This window comes from Laccaria bicolor, genomic scaffold, assembly GCF_000143565.1.
Source record: "Laccaria bicolor S238N-H82 LACBIscaffold_2 genomic scaffold, whole genome shotgun sequence".
NCBI classification, from domain to species: Eukaryota; Fungi; Basidiomycota; class Agaricomycetes; order Agaricales; family Hydnangiaceae; genus Laccaria; species Laccaria bicolor.
The window spans coordinates 896,752-918,752 of NW_001889873.1; the positions used below are offsets into that span (position 1 = coordinate 896,752).

Here is a 22,001-nt window from a genome sequence, read left to right on the forward strand (position 1 = left end):
CCAGGAATCATAAATTACCCAGGGTCAGTTTTTTTTAAGGGTTTGAGTACCTCCCCCCCATCTTCAAACATGTTATTCCAAGAAAAACATAGCAATTTTCACCCATTTCTACAAGTGAGTCAACAATTTTCTCATGGATACCTTGCCCTATCTGGTCTTGTATTAATTCCGCTAATGACATTGTTCAGGAGCAGCTCATGACAAGGTCTGCAGGCATCGAAAATGAGCTCACTGGTGCAATTGGTTGAGGTGAGCCACAGTTTGTAATTTTCGATGTGAATATCCCAAGGCAGTGTAGATATTGTGCAGTTTGAAAGGATAGGTGGAATATGGGCTGACTCCCATTGTAAGATCGATAGCCTGTATTCTGTGACAGATGTGTTTCTGAGGATTGTTGATGTGCTGCAGTGTGTGATGACTTGGTGATGACCAGCCAAAATGACCACTAGGGCAGACTCAGAGCCTTCAAGACCATTTACATCAAGAAGAGATGAACCAAAAACAAAAACAAAAAAAGACCCATTCTTCACCCAAACAGTACTTCAAATGTCCTCAATTAACTGTCTAAGATGTCTAAAGCTTGTGGATGTGTTGTGCTGTTGCTAGGTGCCATTTAAAGTAGATTTTAGAAGGATTACTACTAAATCTTTTTAAGCACTCTGAGAAAGCCCTCCCCCCTCTACCTCAGGTCACAGCTTCAATTCCCAGTACCCCCTTGGGCAGAAACTGAAACCAAGTACATAGAAATTTTGTTTCTTCTCAGTGTATATATGACTAAATCATAGAGATATTAGAGGAATCATAGATATAGAGGATGTAGAAACTACTAAGGAGAATGTAGATGGTGAACAAAAAGAAATAGAGCAGACAAATACACATACAAAACTTGACATTTTGCAAAAAAAAAAAATAGGGTCATTAGAATTCAGATAGCTCTGTATCTTGCTATATATTTGATAATGAATATTGAGTGTGCAGTGACAGCAAGAAAGAAAGCTTACCCTCTGAAAATGGGAGAATTTTATGACACCAAAGATTCTAAAAAAAATGAGTTGACTTGCCCACTATATATGGAAAATAAGAGATCTGGTCAAATAATGTAAATAAATACATACTTTCTAATAAAAAGGATGATTGAGAGAGGAAAGTACTAGAATCTGGAAATGGATCAAAGACATACAAGCTACAAAATATGAGCATTGTCATGTATCAGGAGATAAAAACATACAATCTATGTTTAAAAAAGACTATGTCAGAGTGATGGAAATGAGAATATATGGATAACCTACAACCTAATAAAAGGAAACAAAGAGGTCATAAAGTTGGTTGGTGGGGTGCTGAAATTTGACTAACCCACTTGAAAGATATCAATTGGAGATTAATTACCTGATAAAGAATAATGAATGAATACATGTCAATTGAAAGATGAAATCTACCAAATAAAACTTACAAAACATGCAGGAGAGACCACATACTTTCTATGAACAAAAAGAATGAATGCAAAAAAAAATGAATAGAATGGATTGGGATAATAAGCACTTACGTTCTAAACAGGAAATGTCAAAAATGGGTTGGTAGAAAAGTATACAGTGAAAGACAGGTAACTTACAGACTAAAAAAGTAAAGAGACACTGTGTGACAAGAGTAATTCATGACCAAAAGCAAAGCAACTCACCTGCTGAAAAAGAAGCAACAAAATTTATATTACCACAAGAGCACAATAAAAACCCAGGCCAACTCACCAGCTGAAACAAGACAGGCCAAGTCTGCATCACCAGAAGAATGCACATTGAAAACCAGGCCAACTCACAAACTAAAGAAGACAGACAACAGTCTGTATCACCAGAAGAGTGCACATTGAAAATCAGGTGCACTCACCTCCTGAAAAAAGAAAGACTACAGTCACCAAAAGGGTGTAAATCAAAAACAAAGCTAACTCACCTCCTGGAAAAATAGACACAGCCTACAGTCAGCAGAACAGTGCACATCAAAAACCAGGCTGACTCACCTCCTGACACAAGACAGCTCACAATGTGTCACCAGAACATGCATATCAAGAACCAGGCCAACTCACCTCCTGAAACAAGACAGGCTCACAGTGTGTCACCACAAGAGTGCACATTAAGAACCAGGCCAACTCACAGCCTGAAACAAGACAGGCCACAGTCTGTGTCACCACAAGAGTGCACATTAGAAACCAGGCCAACTCACAGCCTGAAACAAGACAGGCCACAGTCTGTGTCACCAGAAGAGTGCACATTAGAAACCAGGCCAACTCACAGCCTGAAACAAAAGAGGCCACAATCTGTGTCACCAGAAGAGTGCACAAAAACCAGGCCAACTCACTAACTGAAACAAGACAGGCCACAGTCTGTGTCACCAGAAGAGTGTACAAAACCCAGGCCAACTCACTAACTGAAACAACAGGCCACAGTCTGTGCACCAGAAGAGTGTACAAAACACAGGCCAACCCACCAACTGAAACAAGACAGGGCACTATGTCACCAGAAGAGCACACATAAAAACCAGGCCAACTCACCTCCTGAAAAAAAAAAAAAAAGGCTACATGTTACCAGAAGGGTGCACATCAAAAACCAGGCCAACTCACCTCCTGAAACAATAAAGGCCAAAGGCTATGAGTTATCAGAAGAGTGCACATTCAAAACCAGGCCAACTCACATCCTGAAACAATACAGGCCATAGTCTGTGTTATCAGAAGAGTGCACATTAAAAACTAGGCTAACTGACCATCTGACACAAGACAGGCCACAGTCTCTGTCAGCAGAACCATGTACATTGAAAACTAGGCCAACTCACCATGTTTAACAAGAGAGGCTACAGTCTGTGTCACCAGAAGAGTGCATACTGAAAACTAGGCCAACTTACCCTCTGAAACAAGACAGGCCACAGTCTGTGTTACCAGAAGAGTGCACATTAGAAACCACACACACCAACTCACATCCTGAAACAAGACAGGCCATCATCTTTGTTACCAGAAGTGTGCATATTAGAAACCAGGCCAACTCACTCTCTGAAACAAGACAGGCCACAGTCTCTGTCAGCAGAACAATGCACATTAAAAACCAGGCCAACTTACTCTCTGTAAAATGGCCAGAGGATGTATCCTCAGAAGAGTGCATAGTAGAAGGAATGCTGACTTACCATCTAAAAAAACAATGGCCAAAATTTGTGTTTTAGAAGTGTGCAAAATAAAATGCAAGAAAGCATACTAACCTCCTGGATTAAGTCAAAGCACCAGAAGAGTGTACAATGAAAGGAAAGGCCAGAGAATGAGTCACCAGAAGAGATGATAGTTAATAGGGGAACAACTTACAATCTAAGAAAGGGTAGGTTCAGAAGAGAATTGAGTCAGAACAAAGTTATCTTCAGAAATTTTATAATCACTTACCCACTAAAAAAATCTCTTATAGGCATTCAGAGACACTGTATAAACTATATATTACCTTCTAAATTTATAAACAAGAACATATTAGCTGTATAAGTAGCAGGCTTAACAGTTAATACTTACTTCCTAAACGAAATTAAGATGTGACATATTATACAAGATAATTGCCCACAAACTATGGCAACTATTAGAATATATAAAAACTTGAACAATTGTAAACATGCATTCTGAAAGAAAAATCAACAATAAGAATAAAACTCTGGTTTCTTTGGTAGTTGTCTTATTCTTACTTTCTGTGCTTCATTAATGGCAATAAAATATGACTATGTTCCAGCTTACTTGCTGTAAAACAGGTCAATATTTTATTTTGATACCTTTTAGTTTCTGTTTTTTACCACATACCTCCTGTTAATCTCACAGATTAACTTTTGATCAGAGTTATTCTTCCATTACATACTATCTGTTGGAAGATCTTGATATATCAGTGAAGATATCCTAATTATAAACTCTTACTTCATAGAATTCAACTGCTTGTACAAATAGCTTAATCAACTTCTTTGCAACAATTGACCCCTGTAATGTCTTATAGATGTTAAGAGTGTGATAACCATCTGAGATTTCCAATAACTGACTTGAGCCAAATTCTTTCCATCTCTCACATAGCTTAACATCCTTGTCACCTTAGGAGCTTCAAAAGTCAGTGCTGTATTACACCATGTCTTACCCTGCAAAGTCACAAGACCTTCAATGAGAGTTTCCAAAGGGCTCATCATTGTTTCATCCATATCTAATTCCTGCATTTGTAAGCCTAAAAGGATATGGTGTGGCCAATTCATGCAAGCATAGTTGCCTACATCACCCTCAAAAAAGTCTTTTGGAGGGTATTCTGCCAGATGCTTCAAACAGTATACAGCTAGATGAAGGTGTTGCAGAGGCAGATCAATAAAATATTGCTCTGATCGTGATTTGAAGGTCAGGAAATCCCGAAGAGATGTGTGATAGAGCATAATGGGCTGATGATCATCTCCAGGAATTTTGATAATTGACTGTACCCCCAATAGCTCATGAATAATCTCCTCATGCTGAAGATTGAGGAGGGAGCTGAAAAAAGATATAGATTGGTTGTCCTCCAGAATCATGATTGTTGCAAGAATCTGATGAAGAGCTGCTGTCCAGGAAGTGGAGGAAAGAACTTGTTTATAAAGTGGATCCAGACCATTAGCTTCAGATTCCAGAAGTTGTTGCAATGCTTTGTGTGGCATGGAATCTCCTCCAACAAAATGGACTAATGTTGAAGCAAATGCAAATGAACTGCTGGCCTTGTCATGGAGTCTAGTAAGATCTACAGCTGATGGCCAGGGCTTTGGTACTCTCTGCATCATTCGACAATTCTGGCGAAAGATACAAGCAAACTCCCTTTCAAAGTATACTTGAATGTCTGAACAAGCATCAAAATTCTCCAAGTCCAGATGGCACAAAAATTGAGCCTCCAAATAGTCAAATTTCCTCCGAATGTGCTCCTCCACCCTGCTGGTAAGGAGCATTCGAAAAGGAAGATAACCCCTTCCTGGAAATCCATGAAGCACATCAATGAAGGCTGCCATTTCAGCCTTATCATTACATTCATCAAGAGCATCAATAACAAATATCTTTTGTTTTGCAAGAGAGAAGACTCCAAAACTGGAGAGGACTGTGGAAGTGGTGGAATGGATAGGTTCTATGATCAGCTTCTGAAATTGGTGAGCTAGAGAGGCAGAAGGTCCAAGTATGGTTGGCTCATCTCGAAGAGCCTTCTCAAGCAAAGGCTTAACAGCAGGAACAGAGAGGGAGATCTGATGTGCAAGAGTATGAATCAAGCGAGATATGTGACTCCGTTCTCCAGCACCTCGAAGAAAGAAGAAGCACCCCAGAAGGCGACCCTCAGCGGCATAGTGCTCAGCAATAGTTTGAGCCACTGCTGACTTCCCATAGCCAGCTGGTCCACTGAGCCAGCAGATAGCAGCTCGCTTGTCAAAGCCGTTAAGCCACCGCTTGATTTGAGCGATGACCTTTATGCGGGTTCCGGGATCACATCGAGCAACATGACCAGCGCGAGTATGGCTGGCGTTGCTGACAGGCCTAAGCAAGTTCAGAAGACCTAGATGCCATAAACCATTTAATAGTATTGTCGAATTCATATAAAACCTGACATACTTGCCGGAGGAGCCGGAGAGCCATGGAAAACGACGTCGCGGCCGGCGTTTATGACCTGTGCACCTCCAGAGATGGTGGTTCCGACAGCGTTTTGCAGGAGCGAGGTTGATGACGAAGATTCCATGGAAGGGAAGAAATGACGTGTTGTAATATGAAGACTAGGAGAATTTGAAGGGCTGAAGACGTCGGTAGGTTGGGTTGTCGTCGTCAAGAAGATCGGAGATCATTGCAGTTGTGATCGGAATCCTAATCGGAACTCCACAGTTCTCCTCTAAAACGCTGCCCTCATACCCACTCAGGCCAATACCAACTCACGCTGCCGAGCCAACTCTTTCGACCAGGCCCCGCGAGATTGCACTTTCCTGCTGGTTCACCTGAAAAATGATTCTAAAATCTACACCTCTTGGCTGCGGCGAGCGTTGCGACGAACTACAACACTAGTAGGCCCCTTGACGTTGGAAGTATGGAAATCGACCAGTTCATCCGAACAGGATCAAAATCACCTCCGAAAGCTTTCGCTGTAAGGCTTCCTACTCCCTCACCACTATAATTCTCTGACTCGCATCGAACAGTTGGAATAGCACACCAATTCTCCGACAGAAAATAATAACTATACCTCGATGTCAACCCTCCGGCGACCAAAGCAAATCTTATTGAAGGCATAATCTGACACGAAACGAAACGATGGGCAAGAAGCCTGCTCTGAACAAAGCTCTTAAGCAAAATCTCGGTCTCTTCGAATCGATACCCGCCCCTTGCCCTATTAGCAGCCGTCCAACCCCATCCCCCTCACGCCTGCCTCCTCCAAATTTATCTACTTCTCTTACGCGAAAATAATGCGAGCAGAAGGCGCAGTACCGTCCAGAACTACCACCCACCCCCATCCCTTGGTTCATTCGCCCCTCAACCTCCAGCTCTTCCTCCGTCACCGCACCCCCAGCAATGGTTCCCCCTTCCCTAACCAAACCTTGGCCCTACCTCGCCTCTCGTACATCCCGACATCCTCATGCAGACGCTCATCACGCTGTAGCATTTTCACGGTCTGCGTTTCTCAGACTGACAGGCAGCTCCCTTTGTTAGCCATCTTTTCACGGAATGGGATCGACGAGCCTTGGACTCTTGGTTGGGAATGACGAGGATGGAATAGAGAGTAATCATCGCGTAGCGGACGAAATTACCGCCTCTCAATTCTCTTCGAGCTGGAGTGGATTCGCATGACCTCAGACTGGAGAAGCTCTGATTCAAACACTGCGAGACGACGTCCGGCTTCTCACTCTCTTCAAGCCAGAGCTCGAAGTCGAATTGGAGCTCCTTGACGATCACCACAATTTGTGAGGAACGTGAATGAAGCGGCGCGGCGAGTTTTTGGTGGTGGGACTGGGTACTGTCAGAATTCAATTGTCCCGCGGACATCTAGTCCCCATGGACGGATATTGTTCCTTCTAACTCAGCTGATCGTGCCGGCCAAGTCTCTCCTACCACTAAACACGCCAACACATCTTTCCTCTCCCCACTGGCACTGCGACCTCACCCGCAATGCTCTACCAGCTCAATCTGTCAGTCATTCCGGATCTCGATCACCGCATTGTCGACTCGTTACCCTTGTCTCCGAGTACCTTTGCCCTGGTCATACCCACATCCTGCCAGTTCTTCATCTTAAAGACGCTGGGACGCACGCTCACAAGGACGTCGACTCCATCTCTACATACCCTCTGACTAATATTTGACGTTCGTATGCTCTCTCGCTGTCCAAGGAAGCTTCCCTCCCTATACTCACGGAAACGGTCCGTCCCTACCTTTTCAATACCTTTTATGACCCAATTGACGGTGTAGCAGGTCGCATCGCACGCTTCGCAAAAGTTTTCACAAGTTCGAGCAACTCTTATACCCGGTTTCGTCAAAGTTTGAATATATGTGCAACATTTTGCCAGTGCTTTGACGGAGGCATCTGTCTAACAAAATCCAGAATTTTTGAGAGACTCGCATAACAGACAGAATAGTGACGCATCATTTACGACGCACCATTGTTAGCATTCAACTCAAATGAATGAATGAAGCGTTTTATTTCCATGTCTGTCAAATCTGAAAGCCCCTTTGAGCGTCTGTGCCAAGTCTGCAGTGTGCACCTTGCGGTGCACCGTCCATTGGCCCCGCCGCCGTCTCATCACGTGACGACGCCCTAATTCTAACGACAAGAATGGGCTTGTCCGGCTTGGAAGGGGTCAACTGACTATGGTTTCCTCTGGGCACAGTCCATCCCAATTACCGTCGACTCTCACGTTGTGGACCGAACTCAAGTTCAAATCCTCTCAGCACGAATGACTTTCATCATTGAGTATATTCGCAGTTTTTTCACCTCGAACGACAAGCATACGTTGTTGTTCAGCGTTCCAGAAGATCGACCCCTTCCCGCCATCCCTGCCAGTATTACAGAACGTCGATTCTTCCAAACGCCCAGCGGCCCACTTGAGTTGCACGTAGCGCTTCCCTCGGAACGAACCAGCAAACCTCCCCTGCTATTTGTTCATGGCGGATTTGGTTCTGCAGAATGCTATCAAAACTTCCTCCCATTTTTCGCGGCGCAGGGATATTCTTGCTATGCAGTTTCCCTGCGAGGTCATGGGCACAGCTTTAATCCGGGATATTGGGCGCTATATTTCACCCCGCGACAAGCATTCCTTACAGACCTCGCTGCGGCTGTTCGGTATGTGCGTGAAGATAGCGGCGGTGCGGCCAATCCTATCGTTCTTGGCCACTCCTCAGGCGGGGGTTTGACACAGGATCTATGCCACCAAGGGCTTCCAGGACAAATTCCGGGGGTTGTGTTGCTTGCTGCGATTCCGGGAAATGGGAGGTACGCACCTGCATTTTTTTCGTGGCCACATTACACTGATAGATCAATTCAAGTTTCGGTGTGAACGCCAATTGGTTGCAGCTTGACCGTTGGTTCCTTCCACGGTTTTTTTGGCATTGGTTCCATCCCCGATCGCCGTTATCGTCAACTGCGCTGGTGCATCGTGCTTTCTTCTCTTCAGGTTGTTCGGTGGATGTCGTCAAGAGAACGGAAAAGTCCATGAGTGAATTCGAGAGTATGTCCTGGCCAATGCTGATGCAATGGCAATTTGTGGACCCGGCGAAAGTTATCAATGGAATTTCGGGGGAAGGATTGAAAGGTGGCAGGAAGATGTTGATCGTTGCAGCGGATGAAGATAAATTGATGGGGGTCAAAATTGAAGCTGATCTAGCAGCATGGTACCGTGAAGCTAACCCAGAGTCAGGTGAGGAGGCTGTCAAGGAGGCGGTTGTCCGTGATGCAGGGCATCATTAATCATTTCTTGTTGGACACGAATTGGAGAGAAGGGGCTGAGAAAGTGTTGGATTGGCTCGAAGGGAAGTAAGCAGTCGCTCCGCGTTCACGATATTTCAAACCCAGTGAATCTATGTATGATACTTGCTCTTGACCTTTTGATAATAAAATAACCCCTGCTTTTCTGGAAATTCGTCCTTGGTCCACAAAAGTTCTGAGAGGAGTCTTATTGCGCCAGGTTGCGCCACGGAGAGAAACACTTGCTCCGGCAAAAGAGTGAGCACAAGTGGCGAATTGATCATGGTCCGTCCGCTTATATTTCGTGGGCAACGGAACGGCTTGCCGGACACCTTCATAAAAGTAAACGCCTGGCATCGCCCCCTACTGTACCACTACAACCACCACCACGACCCATGTCTCCTCAAATCCTCGATAATGCGCTGGGAGCGGTGGGCCACACACCCCTTATTCGCCTAGATAAGATAGCTGCATCGAAGGGTCTCAAATGCAATCTCTGTAAGCTTTCTTTTTCGCTGGGCGTTTGACAAGGTACCGAACCCTTTTTTACCATAGTGGGAAAGGTAGAATTTATGTCTGCTGGAGGGTCAGTAAAGGATAGGATTGCGAAAGCGATGGTTGAGGCTGCTGAGCGGGATGGGAAGCTTATCCCCGGGAAGAGTGTCGTCATCGAGCCAACCTCGGGCAATACGGGTATGTCCTTCTCCCGCACGGTTACTCCTGAACCTCTCTGAAGGCGTTCTTTCCTACCAGGAATTGGCCTGGCGATGGCTTGTGCTATCAAGGTAATATATTGAATGAACCATCTTTGGGGTAGACAGGTACTGAATACTACAGATAAGGGTTATTCCGTTATTATAACCCTGCCAAACAAGATGTCCTTAGTTCGTCTTACTCTTACCTTTCTTCTTCGTGTTTCTCATCGCTCCGTAGGAGAAAGAAGCGCTACTTCGTGCACTTGGCGCAGAAGTCGTCCGCACACCCACGGAAGCTGCCTGGGACTCGCCCGAAAGTCATATAGGTAGAGCCCAGACTTTGTCTCTGGTAGTCTCGTGGCTGAATTCCTTAACGATCACAGGAGTGGCCAAGAGGTTACGTCGAGAAATACCGCATAGCATCATTTTGGACCAGTACTGCAACGTTAGTTTTGCCTTTCCGTCTTGTTTTGGGTTTCTTGCTTAGCTATATTTGCCAGGTGAACAACCCTCTTGCGCATGAATATACAACCGGCCCAGAAATTATTGAAGCTGTCGTCTCGACGCCATCGACGTCTTCGCGACCCTCGACTGAGAAGGTCGATGTCATGGTAGCAGGTGCTGGAACTGGCGGCACAATCACTGGTATCTCAAGAGCTATCAAGAGAACACATAACAAAGATTGCATAGTTGTCGGTGTCGATCCTGTAAGCCTACATTCGCGCATCTCTTCTTTTTGACCCACCGTTTCCTGCTTAAAGAAAGGAAGCATTCTTGCTTTCCCAGACACTTTGAACGCTGCAGACGAAGGTGCTCAGTATATCGTTGAGGGAATCGGCTACGACTTCATCCCGGATGTGCTCTCTCGTGATCCTACGCATGTCGATGTATGGGTCAAGTCCTCGGATGAAGAATCTTTCGCTGCTGTGCAAACGCTGATGAGATCCGAGGGGCTGTTGGTCGGGGGAAGCAGTGGAAGCTCCCTCAGCGGGGCATTGAGGTGGCTGGTCACTGCGGAAGGGCAGAAAGTTGCCAATACGCCAGGAAAGAACGTCGTTGTCCTGCTTCCCGACGGGTAAATACTCTTCAACTTTTCCGTCGAACGGTGAATGACCTTTTGTGTTTTCACAGCATCAGGAATTACATGAGTAAGCCGTGGTTTCTTCAGATTGCAATGGAAGGGGAGCCCTCCCATTTGGCAGGCATTATAGCGCAGGCGTTGCAGAAACCTGCTGAGATTCCAAGAGACGAGGCGACGTTGTCAGTCAAGCCCGCGGAAGCGCAAGCACGGGTGCCTAGTCCTGCTCCTGCTTCTCACCAACTTATTTAGTAATCGGTTGCTTCGTGTCACTATTCCTTCCATATATTAGATGAGATTCAAGTCTGTATTCGCCAAGGACGCCTTCTGCTGTGTTATATATTACTGGTATGATAGGGTATTACTCAACATAACCCTAAGTTTTCCACGTCTAAGTAAGAGGAGTATGGTGTGGGGCGACCAGAAGAGCAATGAGAATTTCGTCATCACGAAATTCTCGCGTCTTTGAGACGGCCATCCGACTGTTGATTAGACAGACAGAATTCGTTCATATTGGCACTGCAACAGAACCGATAACAGTATGGATGCATATTGCACTGCTCGGGCAGAATGAGGCCATAGAAGAGAGTGAGAAAATGATAGAGAACATGCAGGACGCAACAGAATGGAGTTTGGATTCTTCACGGTCATATTTCATTCCACAGTAAGACCTTCAAATACAAGCGGCGTAGCTGTGAATATCCAGGGATAATCTTGACGACAAGGACCCAAACTTTCAAACGAGCTGGCAGGCCGGAAACGTTCCTTATCAACCAACAAACAAAGCCGCCACGTGAGAAGCATGAATGTCATACACTTCATTGCGTACCTTTTATCCGATGGGATGAGGAAGATCGAGGATCGGAGAGCTAGGCTATGTTCTTTTATGGTGGACCATAAATCAGAAAGGAATTTAGATTTCAGCAATGAGGGTGAGGTGCTCTATGGGACCACCACTGGCGGCACGAAGAATCAAATGTCGAGTTTATCTCGCTGAAAGTTCGTTCATAGGAGGCATGTTGTGGTTGAGCTTGGGTTGAGCGCAACTTCGGGATGAGGAAAATTTGAAGATGCCGTCACCTTTCAGATGCAACAAAGACAAACGTACAGGGTCTCGAGCCCGAGGCTCAATTCAGGCTCAAGTTGCCGACGAGGTGGCTTGTTTCCTTGTCCTTCCTTTGTACTCTAACAGGGCATGCCAACCCTTTCTCGATTCCTTTAAGTTTCTTAGGGAAATTTTCTTCGCGACGTTTTCGAATGAAATTTGTGGGTCCTAATTGGGTCCTAATTCTACAGCATCCAAATCTCAACTATTGTTTTTAACGCGTCACAGGAACACTGCCTTTCAAAGATTGACTTAGAATCCTTTCAAGGCTGGCTTAGAATTGTCTGGATACCTCTATGAGCACCCTCCTGGACGTTACTCACAACCTCAAGAGTGAGAAGATCAAAGAGCGTCAGGAAGGCCTTGCTTCCATTCGCTCAGTTTTTGGCCGGGATGATGTTGTCACCAACTTCCACATGCGCAGCAAGGAGGGCAATCCGTGGCTTCCCATCTTCCAGGCTCTATTTCACGCTATCGCGCGGGAGAAGGAGGCCTTTACGAAGAAAGCTACCAACACTAAATCAGCAGCATCAGCTGCAACGGCCCATCGAAGACTCGCGGACACCGCAAGTGTCGTCCGATGGCTTACAGAAAGAACTGTTCATCTTATGAATAGGAAGGTTGTCGCGGCTCTTTTCAAGCATCTGACGCAGACCTTGGTTCACCGCGGGGAAATACTTGTCCCCGTGGCTCTGGATTACATCAAAGCGCTTAAATGCATTGTGGGCTATTCTAGCCATCTTGAGCACGCGGGGGAGGACATATGGCTAAAGATCGTAACCATGGGATTTAACATTGTCCTGGGTGATACAATTGAGGCTGAGCTTGACAACAAAGAAGATATAGTCAAGGGGGACGACGATTCGGGGATGGACGACATGGATAACGCAAATGATACTGACGATCTTGACTTACCTGCAGCAGCGTCGACAAGTAAAAAACGCCGCCGGGTAGACACCCAGCCGACCCCAGGACCATCGAAGCCCTCACATAGGAACACGTCACAACGGTCAAACAGGGTTCCCGTTTCCCTGGAACAGGTAGAATTTGCCTCTGTCATCTCCATCTTACTTCGCTCCTCCACGGCCCCCATCCTTGATAATGCTCCTGCAATTCTTTTGCGTCTGGAACGATTCCTCGAGCTTTATCCAGCGGACTCTTCCATGCTCCAGGACTACTTGATCACGCTTTCTTCCACGCTGGAAAATTTGTCCTTGAACAAGAAATCTGATGTTGAATCCTTCGCACGCGCAACCTGGAATGGACTCGTGGGCTTGTGGGGCACTAAAGACAAACGAATGAAGGAGGGACTTATCGTGGTTCTACGCATTTTGTTTCCATTCATTACCTCTGCAGATGAACCAAATCGCAATCACAAGAGAATTGATTTTGATCCTGCGGATGGAATAGGTCGTCTGTGGAAAACATTGAATGGAGATGCTGACAGCAGGCGAGGTGTTGATAGCCTTTCACTGGATGCATTGAGACTTGAACTCTTGAGTCCCTATGAAGAGAGTCGGTCCGATTCGAACGAAGGAACTTTCGTGGCGAACACGTTTCGTTCAGGATGGAATTTCGACTCTGGTCAAGCCTTGTCGTGGGCCGTTCTTGAACTACAGGCTGACTGTGCCGCCAAGGTAAACTTACAAACTAGGATCTGACAAAGATCTGACTACCTGTCGCAAGTTGTATTACTTTTCAGAATCTATGCACTCTACTTCGACACCCAATGCCACCCGACCCGAAAGCAAACGTACTAAATTGGAAAATCCACTTACATCCCTGTTAGATTCAATACAGATCCAGCGTGCGTCGCATATTCGGACTTATCGCCTCCAAATCCTTCTCTTTTTTATTGATCGCCATTGGTTGATCGTGCATGACGCCCTCAAGAATGACATTCTCAACACACTTCTTCAATTTGTCACGTTTGATGATGGTGTCATTCAGTCATGGGTATTTCTGAACCTTGCAGCAATCGCCTTTGCAGAAGGCTCGCACACATCCCCAAACCTTGCCAAATCAACATCATCCGCAAATTCCTTTGGCGTAAAGGCATTGGATTCATCCACATGGGACCCGTTATGGACCCATGCTATCCGCCGAGCAAATGTTCCTACTATATGCAGGGCGGCATGTCATGCCGCGCAGAGTCTCCTGAATGCTTTTCATCCTCAGTTCAGCTCCAACCACATTACTCTCACCTCACAACGCGTTCTTCTTGAAATTGAGACTCTGGCCAAGGACATGGACGTTCAGGGACCCTCGTATCCGTTTGATTCCGTTTGCATCTTTTTATCACGGTGTTTAAAGATTGCGAGTCAGGACGTACGACTGTATCGCATGCAGTTGGAGGAGAAGGTATTAAGTTGGCTTGTGGACAGCTGGAAGATAATTGGCAACGATAAAGGCAAGATGTCTCTGCACGTCGTTAAAGATGTGATGCTTTTGCTCGAGAACATCTGCGGAGTACCCAAACGAACCTCTTTGATATCCAGGCCACTTCTTCCGCAATGCCAGATTGTCGAAAGCATGCTGACAGAAGGAAGGGTCAAAGTTATTAAAGACTTTTTGCTTTTTGCGAAGTTGCCCCCTTTTCGAAAGTGCTCAGAGCGATTCAAAGCAATAGGGAAATCAACGTCGGGTGATAGCATTGGCTCGCAGACTGTCAGCACCTTGTTCAACAACGACTCTCAACGTGTCGCACCAAGAGGACGGGAGCGCAAAATTTCTGCCTTTTTAACGAAGACGCTGGAATTTCTGATTGCCGAATGGGAAAGCACAAGGGAGAACGGCAACCATCCGACGGCGGAATATGCTCGCCAGTCCTTGGACACGGCTATGGTTTCTATTGCATTCGAGTCCCTTTTACTCTTCAACGGAACATCATCAAACAGGCGCGTTCTACAGACCGCTGGAAAAACGATTTCCCTTGTTATCCCGTTTCTGAAGGGGTCACGTTGGACTATGAAAGAAAAAACATTTCTTTTGAATGGCTTAGAACCCTTGCTTTATCGTGAGGGGCAATCTCGAAGTGCAAACGATTGGCAACCTATGCTGGAGCCTGACGCTGGAACTGGGATCCAGAGGCAAGTATTGAGAGAATTGTCAGATGATCAACTCGCAAAACAACAAGCAATAGAGTTGGAGCGGACTGATTTCTTGCGAGTAATCTGGCAGAACCCTGATGTCTGTACTCTTTTTCGCGTCTGGTTTCCGACATCTGACTATCTTTGTTGCAGACCCAAGACATGCTGGCAGGTATTGCCAATACGCTCCGGGTCGTACTCGGAACTATGATTCGGAAAGAAATCAATACGTTCAAGGATAATGACATGGATGTTGATGATAAGGATGGGTTTGGGCCAATCCGAACGGGCGCGCCTTCAACTTCGTCAAATTCCCCTCAACAAGTAGAAAACGATCGGCCTTTTTTGGGTCTTCTGCGAATATGCATTGAATTTCTTACTCGTGGGCCTCGTCTACAATCACCTTCGATGGATGCTACTCGCGATAAAGAGTTGACACAACTCATCCTTGACTGCGCCAACACTGAGCCACAGAAGTTTGTCCTCGTTTGTCCCATCCTCCTCAATGAAATCCGTCTTGGCATGTTCAGCTTCTCACTAAAAGACCTCGACAATTTTATGAATTCGATTCAGGACTTACTACAAAACTACGCATTTTCTCGTAGCGAACGTACGCAGTCACTCGTCATACAATTATTGGATTCAACCTTGGCCACATGGACGCTTCCGTCAGTCGCTTCTAGCGAGGTCGGTGGCAGAGTTCAGGAATTATGCGAGTGGTTGTCAGGGCTATTAGGTTCTGAGGAGAAGCCGCCATCTGTGGCATGGACGATACGTGACCAGCTCGCGCAATTTCTCGACCGATATCTTGTCAGAGATCCAACCCAGGCTTCCTGGTCGGCTGAGAGGGACAATCAGGGTTGCGAACCAATAGCTTTACTCCCACGAATGAGTAAAGATGATGATATCAGAGTCCGCTTTCGCGTTGCTGTTATCAACGCCCGTCTGTTCACTGTTGCTCCTCATTTAGGAGTATCCCCTCTCGATCTATACGACACCATGAAGAGGTATTACACCTTAGACCTGGATAAGTGAGCTAGAACCCTTCGCAATGTCCTGCTTGAGCTGATTGGACTTAAAGTTATGAGCACATGCTCACACGAACGCTAGCGCTCGGGAATCTCATGGTTGTCAGCTCAGCCGTAAGGCGTGGGCCGTATTGGCATCTACTGGAGACTTGCATGCACTCCACCGCCTATTCCAACCATACCGAGGCTGTTCTTATTGAAGTCGCCGCAAGATTAGGGTTGAAGTCTCTGTCGGTCTTATTTGAAGCCTATGCTTCACAGCTTGCATTCTCCATCCTGAAAGCAAGAATTGATTTCCTTCGGTTGCCTCCGCACCTTCTTGGTTACCGAGATAGAAGACAGTGCGCGGAAGCTGCTTTTAGAGCGTTCACTCCTACCAACATCCTTACCACAGGTCGAAAGCAATTTGAGGGACACTGCAAAGTTATACAAAAGAGCGTCTCCGATGGACTTCGAGTTTGTTTTGGAGACATAGTTGGCATCCAGATAGTCATGTGGTTTGACGAACACCCAGATGGATCAGAGGATGCCTTGGAACAGCGTCTCAAGGAAAAGACTCAGGACGAAAGCACATTCAACACCTTGATGAAAGATAATCTTGATGGAACTGTTGCTTCAATTCTAAGGACATTGGGGGAACAGGACTTTGATAAACATGGGCCAATTTTTCTTGCCCTCCAGAGTTACGATGGCACTGGGAGGGCTACTCATACCTTCCAAGCCCTATCCCGATATCGCAGTCTTGACAACTTCGAAACTCACACGCCGAACCTCCCAGCATTTCCTGCCACAAGTCTTTTGCGGGGTTTAACTTGGCTCTTATCGCGAGTTCCAGCAGATCCGCAAGATACAATTCCTCAGGCAACGACATATCACGTCATACACAATCTTCTGGCCGATTTGCACAGGACGCCTTTTCTCAACGAGCAGCTTCGTATCATCAATGCCCTCTCCTTGTGGATATCGATTCGAAGCACTGACTTTGAAGAAGCAACAATCTTGCATGCCCTAGTGCACGGGGCAACACTGCTACTAGCCCAGTCGGATTTAGCGAGATCGGCTCAGTCAGTTCTAGAATGGGCTTTCAACTACTATCGAAAGATGAAGATTAAAGATTTACGCCTTCCCAATGCACTGATACGTATCGCCTCCCTTGCGAATGATTACTCGCTAAACAGCCATGATAAATTCGTGGCTGACATGGGAACTGAGCTTCTGACATGGATTAACGAACAAATGCTCTTATTCTCAAAAGGGAAAACTTTTACCAGTGTAATGCTGAAGGCTCTGTCGGCCTGGCCAAATCAACCTTGTTCAGAGCTTTCACAACTTTATAATTCTGTTTCCGCTGAGAATGTTTCGGCCGTCCTCAGTGAACCTGGTGCAACTTCCAACAGATTCCGTCTGGTTCGTCGATTGCGTGACCATGCCATCTCTGGGAAGTATAAACAGATATCCTTCGCCAAGACGGACTTCTGGTGGCTGAAGGAGTTTATTCCATCTTTGGATCGACTGCAAGAGGAAGACGTAAAGGCTTTTGCGGAACTTTTGGTATTGAACCATGGTCAGATTGTTACGCTGGGCACGGAGCAGCCCGTCGTGCATTCCATCCGGCATGAACATATCACGAAAATTGTCAAGAGGAGGTTGACTGAAGATCCCGCCATTATAGCGCGAAAGTCCATCATCCTCGGTCTCTTGATGATGCTTCAAGGCGAATCTCCCTCTCATGTCCATACCGCCTATACAACTTTGCGCTTGTTTGTGGCTGCGTTACCGGAAGGGATCCTTTCAATCTTGCCGCCCGAGTATCAGACAGAACTGAAATTTCTTCAGGAGTATCGTCACACTCCCACAACTCGACCAACCCGCGACTTCGAAGAACTGACAAAGTCAGAATTATACATGACTGCGACCAAGGATTTTGCTCAATGGATAGGGATGTTTACGGTCCTCCTCAGTGACATTCTGTCCGTAGAGGATGCTACATTTGCTCAGTTAACTTCAATCCTCAAGGCCGATGTATCCTTCGCTGACCAACTTTTGCCAATCTTGGTCCATCGTCTCTTACAAGTCGAGATCAGAGACGGAAACGGCGTTTCTCAGGTTTCGTATCGCACTGTTCTGTCGGAGTATTTCACATCAATACTGTCATACGATGAAGCCCATACACGATGTCTATGTTCTGTCATCGATGTCGTCCTCTATCTTCGCTACTTTTTCCCGAGGCCCCAGGAAGCTCTATCTAATAACAAGTGGCTCGAAGTCGACTTTATTTTGCTTTCACGCAAGGCGATACTCTGCGGCTTATTCACGACAGCATTGTTATTTCTGGAACTGGCCTCGGAGGACGCACTTGTGGAAGCCGCGACTGCTGAACAAATTTTATATGAAATTTACGCTCATATCGACGAACCAGATGGTTTTTATGGCATTAAGACTCAAAATCTTCACCAATTTTTAATCAAAAGGTTTCACCATGAACAACAATGGGAGAAGGCGTTCCGGTTTCACGGTGCTGCACTGGAAGCCAATAATCGGCGTTTAGGAGAAGGGGAAGGGCTAATACAATCATTCCATTCCTTCGGGTTCAACCACCTTGCAATTGACACCATGCAGAACTTACACTCCAGCACGGAAGCTTCTTCTACCAGTACGACTTATCGGTTGGGCTGGCGTACAGAGACTTGGGATTTGCCATACCATGAGGAACACGTTGCCGGGGGTCCTTTGTACAGTTCGCTACGAGCCATTTATCGTGAACGTGATCCCAATGTTGTCGATGGTACTGTTCGCTCTTCCCTCAACCAAGACCTGAGTCGCTTGCGTGCCCTTGGATCCGAAAATGTTGCTGAGATACGTGAGGTCGCCCGGGATTTGATGTGCTTGAGTCAAGTCGCCAGGTGGAGGAGCAACGTGATTCAAAGTCAACTTGAATCCAGGAGCATTGATCTTGGCCAGTGGACAGAGCTCACGCATATTGGCGAAGGTTTCGAGTGAGCGAATAGTTTTCTCTTTAGATTATTTACTGAGATCCTTCTCCCTCGGTGGCATAGATTTTCTGACTTAGAGAGCCTCATGGCCACTCGTATGTGCCTTGTGCGATCTGCGAGGGTCCGAGAGCAGCGCCAGCAAATAGGCTCGCTGATGACTCCGTTCGCTCTTTGTCTAGCTGAAATCGAGAAGACCTGTCTTCTCCGCCTTTCCGAGGCAGCACGGGAAGCAGGCCAACCTCAAATCGCCTTAAACTCAATCATTCGGGCGCAAGGAATGGATGAGAATCCATCTTTTACTGTATCCCAAGAATTCGCCAACGTTCTTTGGCTTCAAAAAGAGGAGAAGCTCGCAGTTCAATATTTGCAAAACCTTCTTTTTGCAAGTGGGCCTAATGGCAGCCATGATATTACTGATTGTCGAAGAGCTCTATTGCTGGCCCGTCTGGTGAGCTTCGAGCAACGGTCAAAAATCAAACTAACTCCATTTAGGGCGCTTGGACCTCTGAAGCTTGTCTGGAAAAACCCACGGAAATCTGGTCACGGTTTTTCGACCCAGCGATCTCGCTGTTAGATGGGAAACTTTTGGAAGGCAACGAAGGGGATCGTGCTACTGTATACCATGAATGCGCAATATTTGCCGAGCGACAGTACCATGCTAGCCTCAAATCCCCTGATGCCATTAGGTGGAAGGTCTATGTTGATCGCAAAAAAGAAGAAATCCATCACAGAAGCATGGAACTTGCAAGGTTAACTGATACAACAAGGCACCAAAGACTGAAACATGATCAAGAGACGGCGCAAAAGCTCTTACATGCGGATAGCGAGTTATTCAAGAAGCATAACACCGTACGGGATACCTTTCTCAAACAGGCGATCGACATGTATTCTCGATGTTTAGAAGCCTCTGACACTTTCGATACTGATTCCGCTATTCGGTTCTGCTCCCTCTGGTTTGCGAACTTCGACGACGACGTGGTACTAGAAGCCACTCTTCGAAAGGCCCTTGAACGCATACCATCTCGCAAACTGGTGTTCCTTGCTGTGCGTAATATCATACCCATTTCGACTTAGCTGACAATGAACCAGCATCAATTAACCGCTCGGCTTGCGAAGTCTCCTCAACAGTCGAATAACCAAGAAAGCTTGCAACAACTGGTTTTGCGGATGTGTCGAGAACACCCTTTCCACAGCCTTTATCAGGTATATTGCCTGCGGCCTGAGCGGTCCGCTGCACCGGAAGGGAGACGCCAATCTGGGCGGCATGCTACGCCGTCCACTCAAACTGAACGGGCTACCGCAGCGAGCGACATCCTTGACCAGTTGCGGGGAACAGGCATAATTGGAGATCGGGTCCGCGACGTAGAAAAACTCTGCAATGCCTGCCTAGAGTGGGCCAAATTCCCTATCGCAAAAAATCCCGCATATAAAAGCGAAGCGAAACCGAAAGGCGGTTTCAAGGTTCCTGACAACCTCTTGATACGTCAAATTTCGAAATTGCAAGTCCCGGTCACAACTTGCCATACCCCACTCGACTTAACGATGCTTTACAATGACTGCATTTGGATTGACCGATACGAAACAAAATTCGATACAGCTGGCGGTGTCAATTTGCCGAAGATCACTGAGTGCTATGGAACGAACGGCAAGAAGTACAAACAACTGGTATGTTGAATAGAGGGACTGTGACTGATGTCTAAACATGATCTACAGTTCAAAGGAAATGATGACTTGCGTCAAGACGCTGTCATGGAGCAAGTCTTTGAACTTGTCAACAGCGTACTTCAACGGGATAGAGAAACACGGCGGCGTGAACTTAGCGTCCGAGGGTATAAGGTGGTCCCGTTGAGTACCCAAGCTGGCTTGTTGGAATTCGTTGGGAATACGTCACCTCTCCGCGAGTGGCTTAACAGGGCACATCAAAGGTACTTTATATTGCTCAGCACTGATTCACCTTGACGCGTGCTTTAGTTACCGACCACAAGATACAAAGCAAAATGAGATATTATCGCAAATGAAGGCAGCTCAAGCAACAAAACAGGCTGAACGGCAACTGGAAACATTCCTCAAAATTCGAGAAAATTTCAAGCCTGTCATGCGCCATTACTTTACAGAGAAACATAGGAACCCTGTGACGTGGTTTGCCATGCGTTTAAAGTATACTCGTAGCGTGGCGACCACATCTATTGTGGGTCACATCCTTGGCCTTGGGGACAGGCATACTTCCAACATTCTCATGGACAACAGCACGGGAGAAGTTGTCCACATCGATCTTGGTATCGCATTCGAGCAGGTGAAGGTCTTCGTTATGCATTCTTATGTGTCCGTCGTAACTCACAACTAAACAGGGTAAACTCTTGCCTGTTCCAGAACGTGTACCTTTCCGGATGACGGCGGACATGGTCGACGGCATGGGGACATCTGGAACACAAGGCGTTTTCCAAAGATGCGCGGAGGAGACGTTGCGGGTCTTGAGAGACGGGTCAGAAGTTATTATGACCGTCTTAGAAGTATTCAAGCATGACCCTCTTCATTCATGGTTTGTGACTTCTTTCTTTATCCACGTCATCCTATCCGAGTTCATTTCGCGTTCAGGACCGCGAGTGAATTGAAAGTCAAGCATGCACAACGGGACGTCCCTACGATGACCGCATACGACACTAGCCGTTTCAACCTCGGGATAGGAATTGACATGAGCAGTGGAACGGCACAAGAGTCTGCAGATCGCGCATTAAGCTCTGTCGCTCGGAAACTGGACAAGGGACTAAGTGTCGAGTCTACGGTTAATGAACTCATCGCTGAAGCTACTGACCCACTTAACCTGGCTACTATCTTTTATGGTTCGTCCTCCTACGCCATATCTATTCAGCTTGGTTTGATACTTAAATCCTCTCTTGTGTAGGATGGTGCCCTCACCTATAGTTATCCTGTTCATCTACGACCTCCAATCACGACATCATGACCATCAGCATTTAGCATTTGCATATTCATTTACTCTCCACAACGTACAAACACTTCACGAAGGGCCTTTTTTACTTCAGAGATACAATAATAGAGATTTTCAGCCGTCCGTGCCAGGTGTGATATCT

General features: G+C 46.3%; 3 protein-coding genes across 3 annotated transcripts; all 3 read left to right on the forward strand.

Moving 5' to 3' along the window:
* Nucleotides 1-7,917: 7,917 nt before the first annotated feature.
* Nucleotides 7,918-9,089, forward strand: LACBIDRAFT_187997 (uncharacterized protein; the record flags this gene model as incomplete). The annotated part of the gene is made up of 3 exons (XM_001874496.1): nucleotides 7,918-8,453; nucleotides 8,507-8,872; nucleotides 8,895-9,089. 3 exons carry the CDS (start codon nucleotides 7,918-7,920, stop codon nucleotides 8,995-8,997), a joined length of 1,005 nt encoding a protein of 334 aa, XP_001874531.1. The 3' UTR covers nucleotides 8,998-9,089.
* A 230-nt stretch (nucleotides 9,090-9,319) lies between these two features.
* LACBIDRAFT_171213 (uncharacterized protein) lies at nucleotides 9,320-11,254 on the forward strand (the record flags this gene model as incomplete). Its single annotated transcript, XM_001874497.1, has 9 exons — nucleotides 9,320-9,422; nucleotides 9,480-9,617; nucleotides 9,678-9,709; nucleotides 9,767-9,808; nucleotides 9,858-9,945; nucleotides 10,003-10,064; nucleotides 10,120-10,326; nucleotides 10,381-10,694; nucleotides 10,751-11,254. The coding sequence occupies 9 exons, from the start codon at nucleotides 9,320-9,322 to the stop codon at nucleotides 10,947-10,949; spliced, it is 1,185 nt and encodes a 394-aa protein (XP_001874532.1). The 3' UTR covers nucleotides 10,950-11,254.
* Nucleotides 11,255-20,454: 9,200 nt separating this feature from the next.
* On the forward strand, nucleotides 20,455-21,982 carry LACBIDRAFT_188008 (uncharacterized protein; the record flags this gene model as incomplete). The annotated part of the gene is made up of 6 exons (XM_001874498.1): nucleotides 20,455-20,577; nucleotides 20,626-20,837; nucleotides 20,884-21,211; nucleotides 21,261-21,451; nucleotides 21,508-21,752; nucleotides 21,815-21,982. The coding sequence occupies 6 exons, from the start codon at nucleotides 20,455-20,457 to the stop codon at nucleotides 21,832-21,834; spliced, it is 1,119 nt and encodes a 372-aa protein (XP_001874533.1). The 3' UTR covers nucleotides 21,835-21,982.
* Nucleotides 21,983-22,001: the final 19 nt, after the last annotated feature.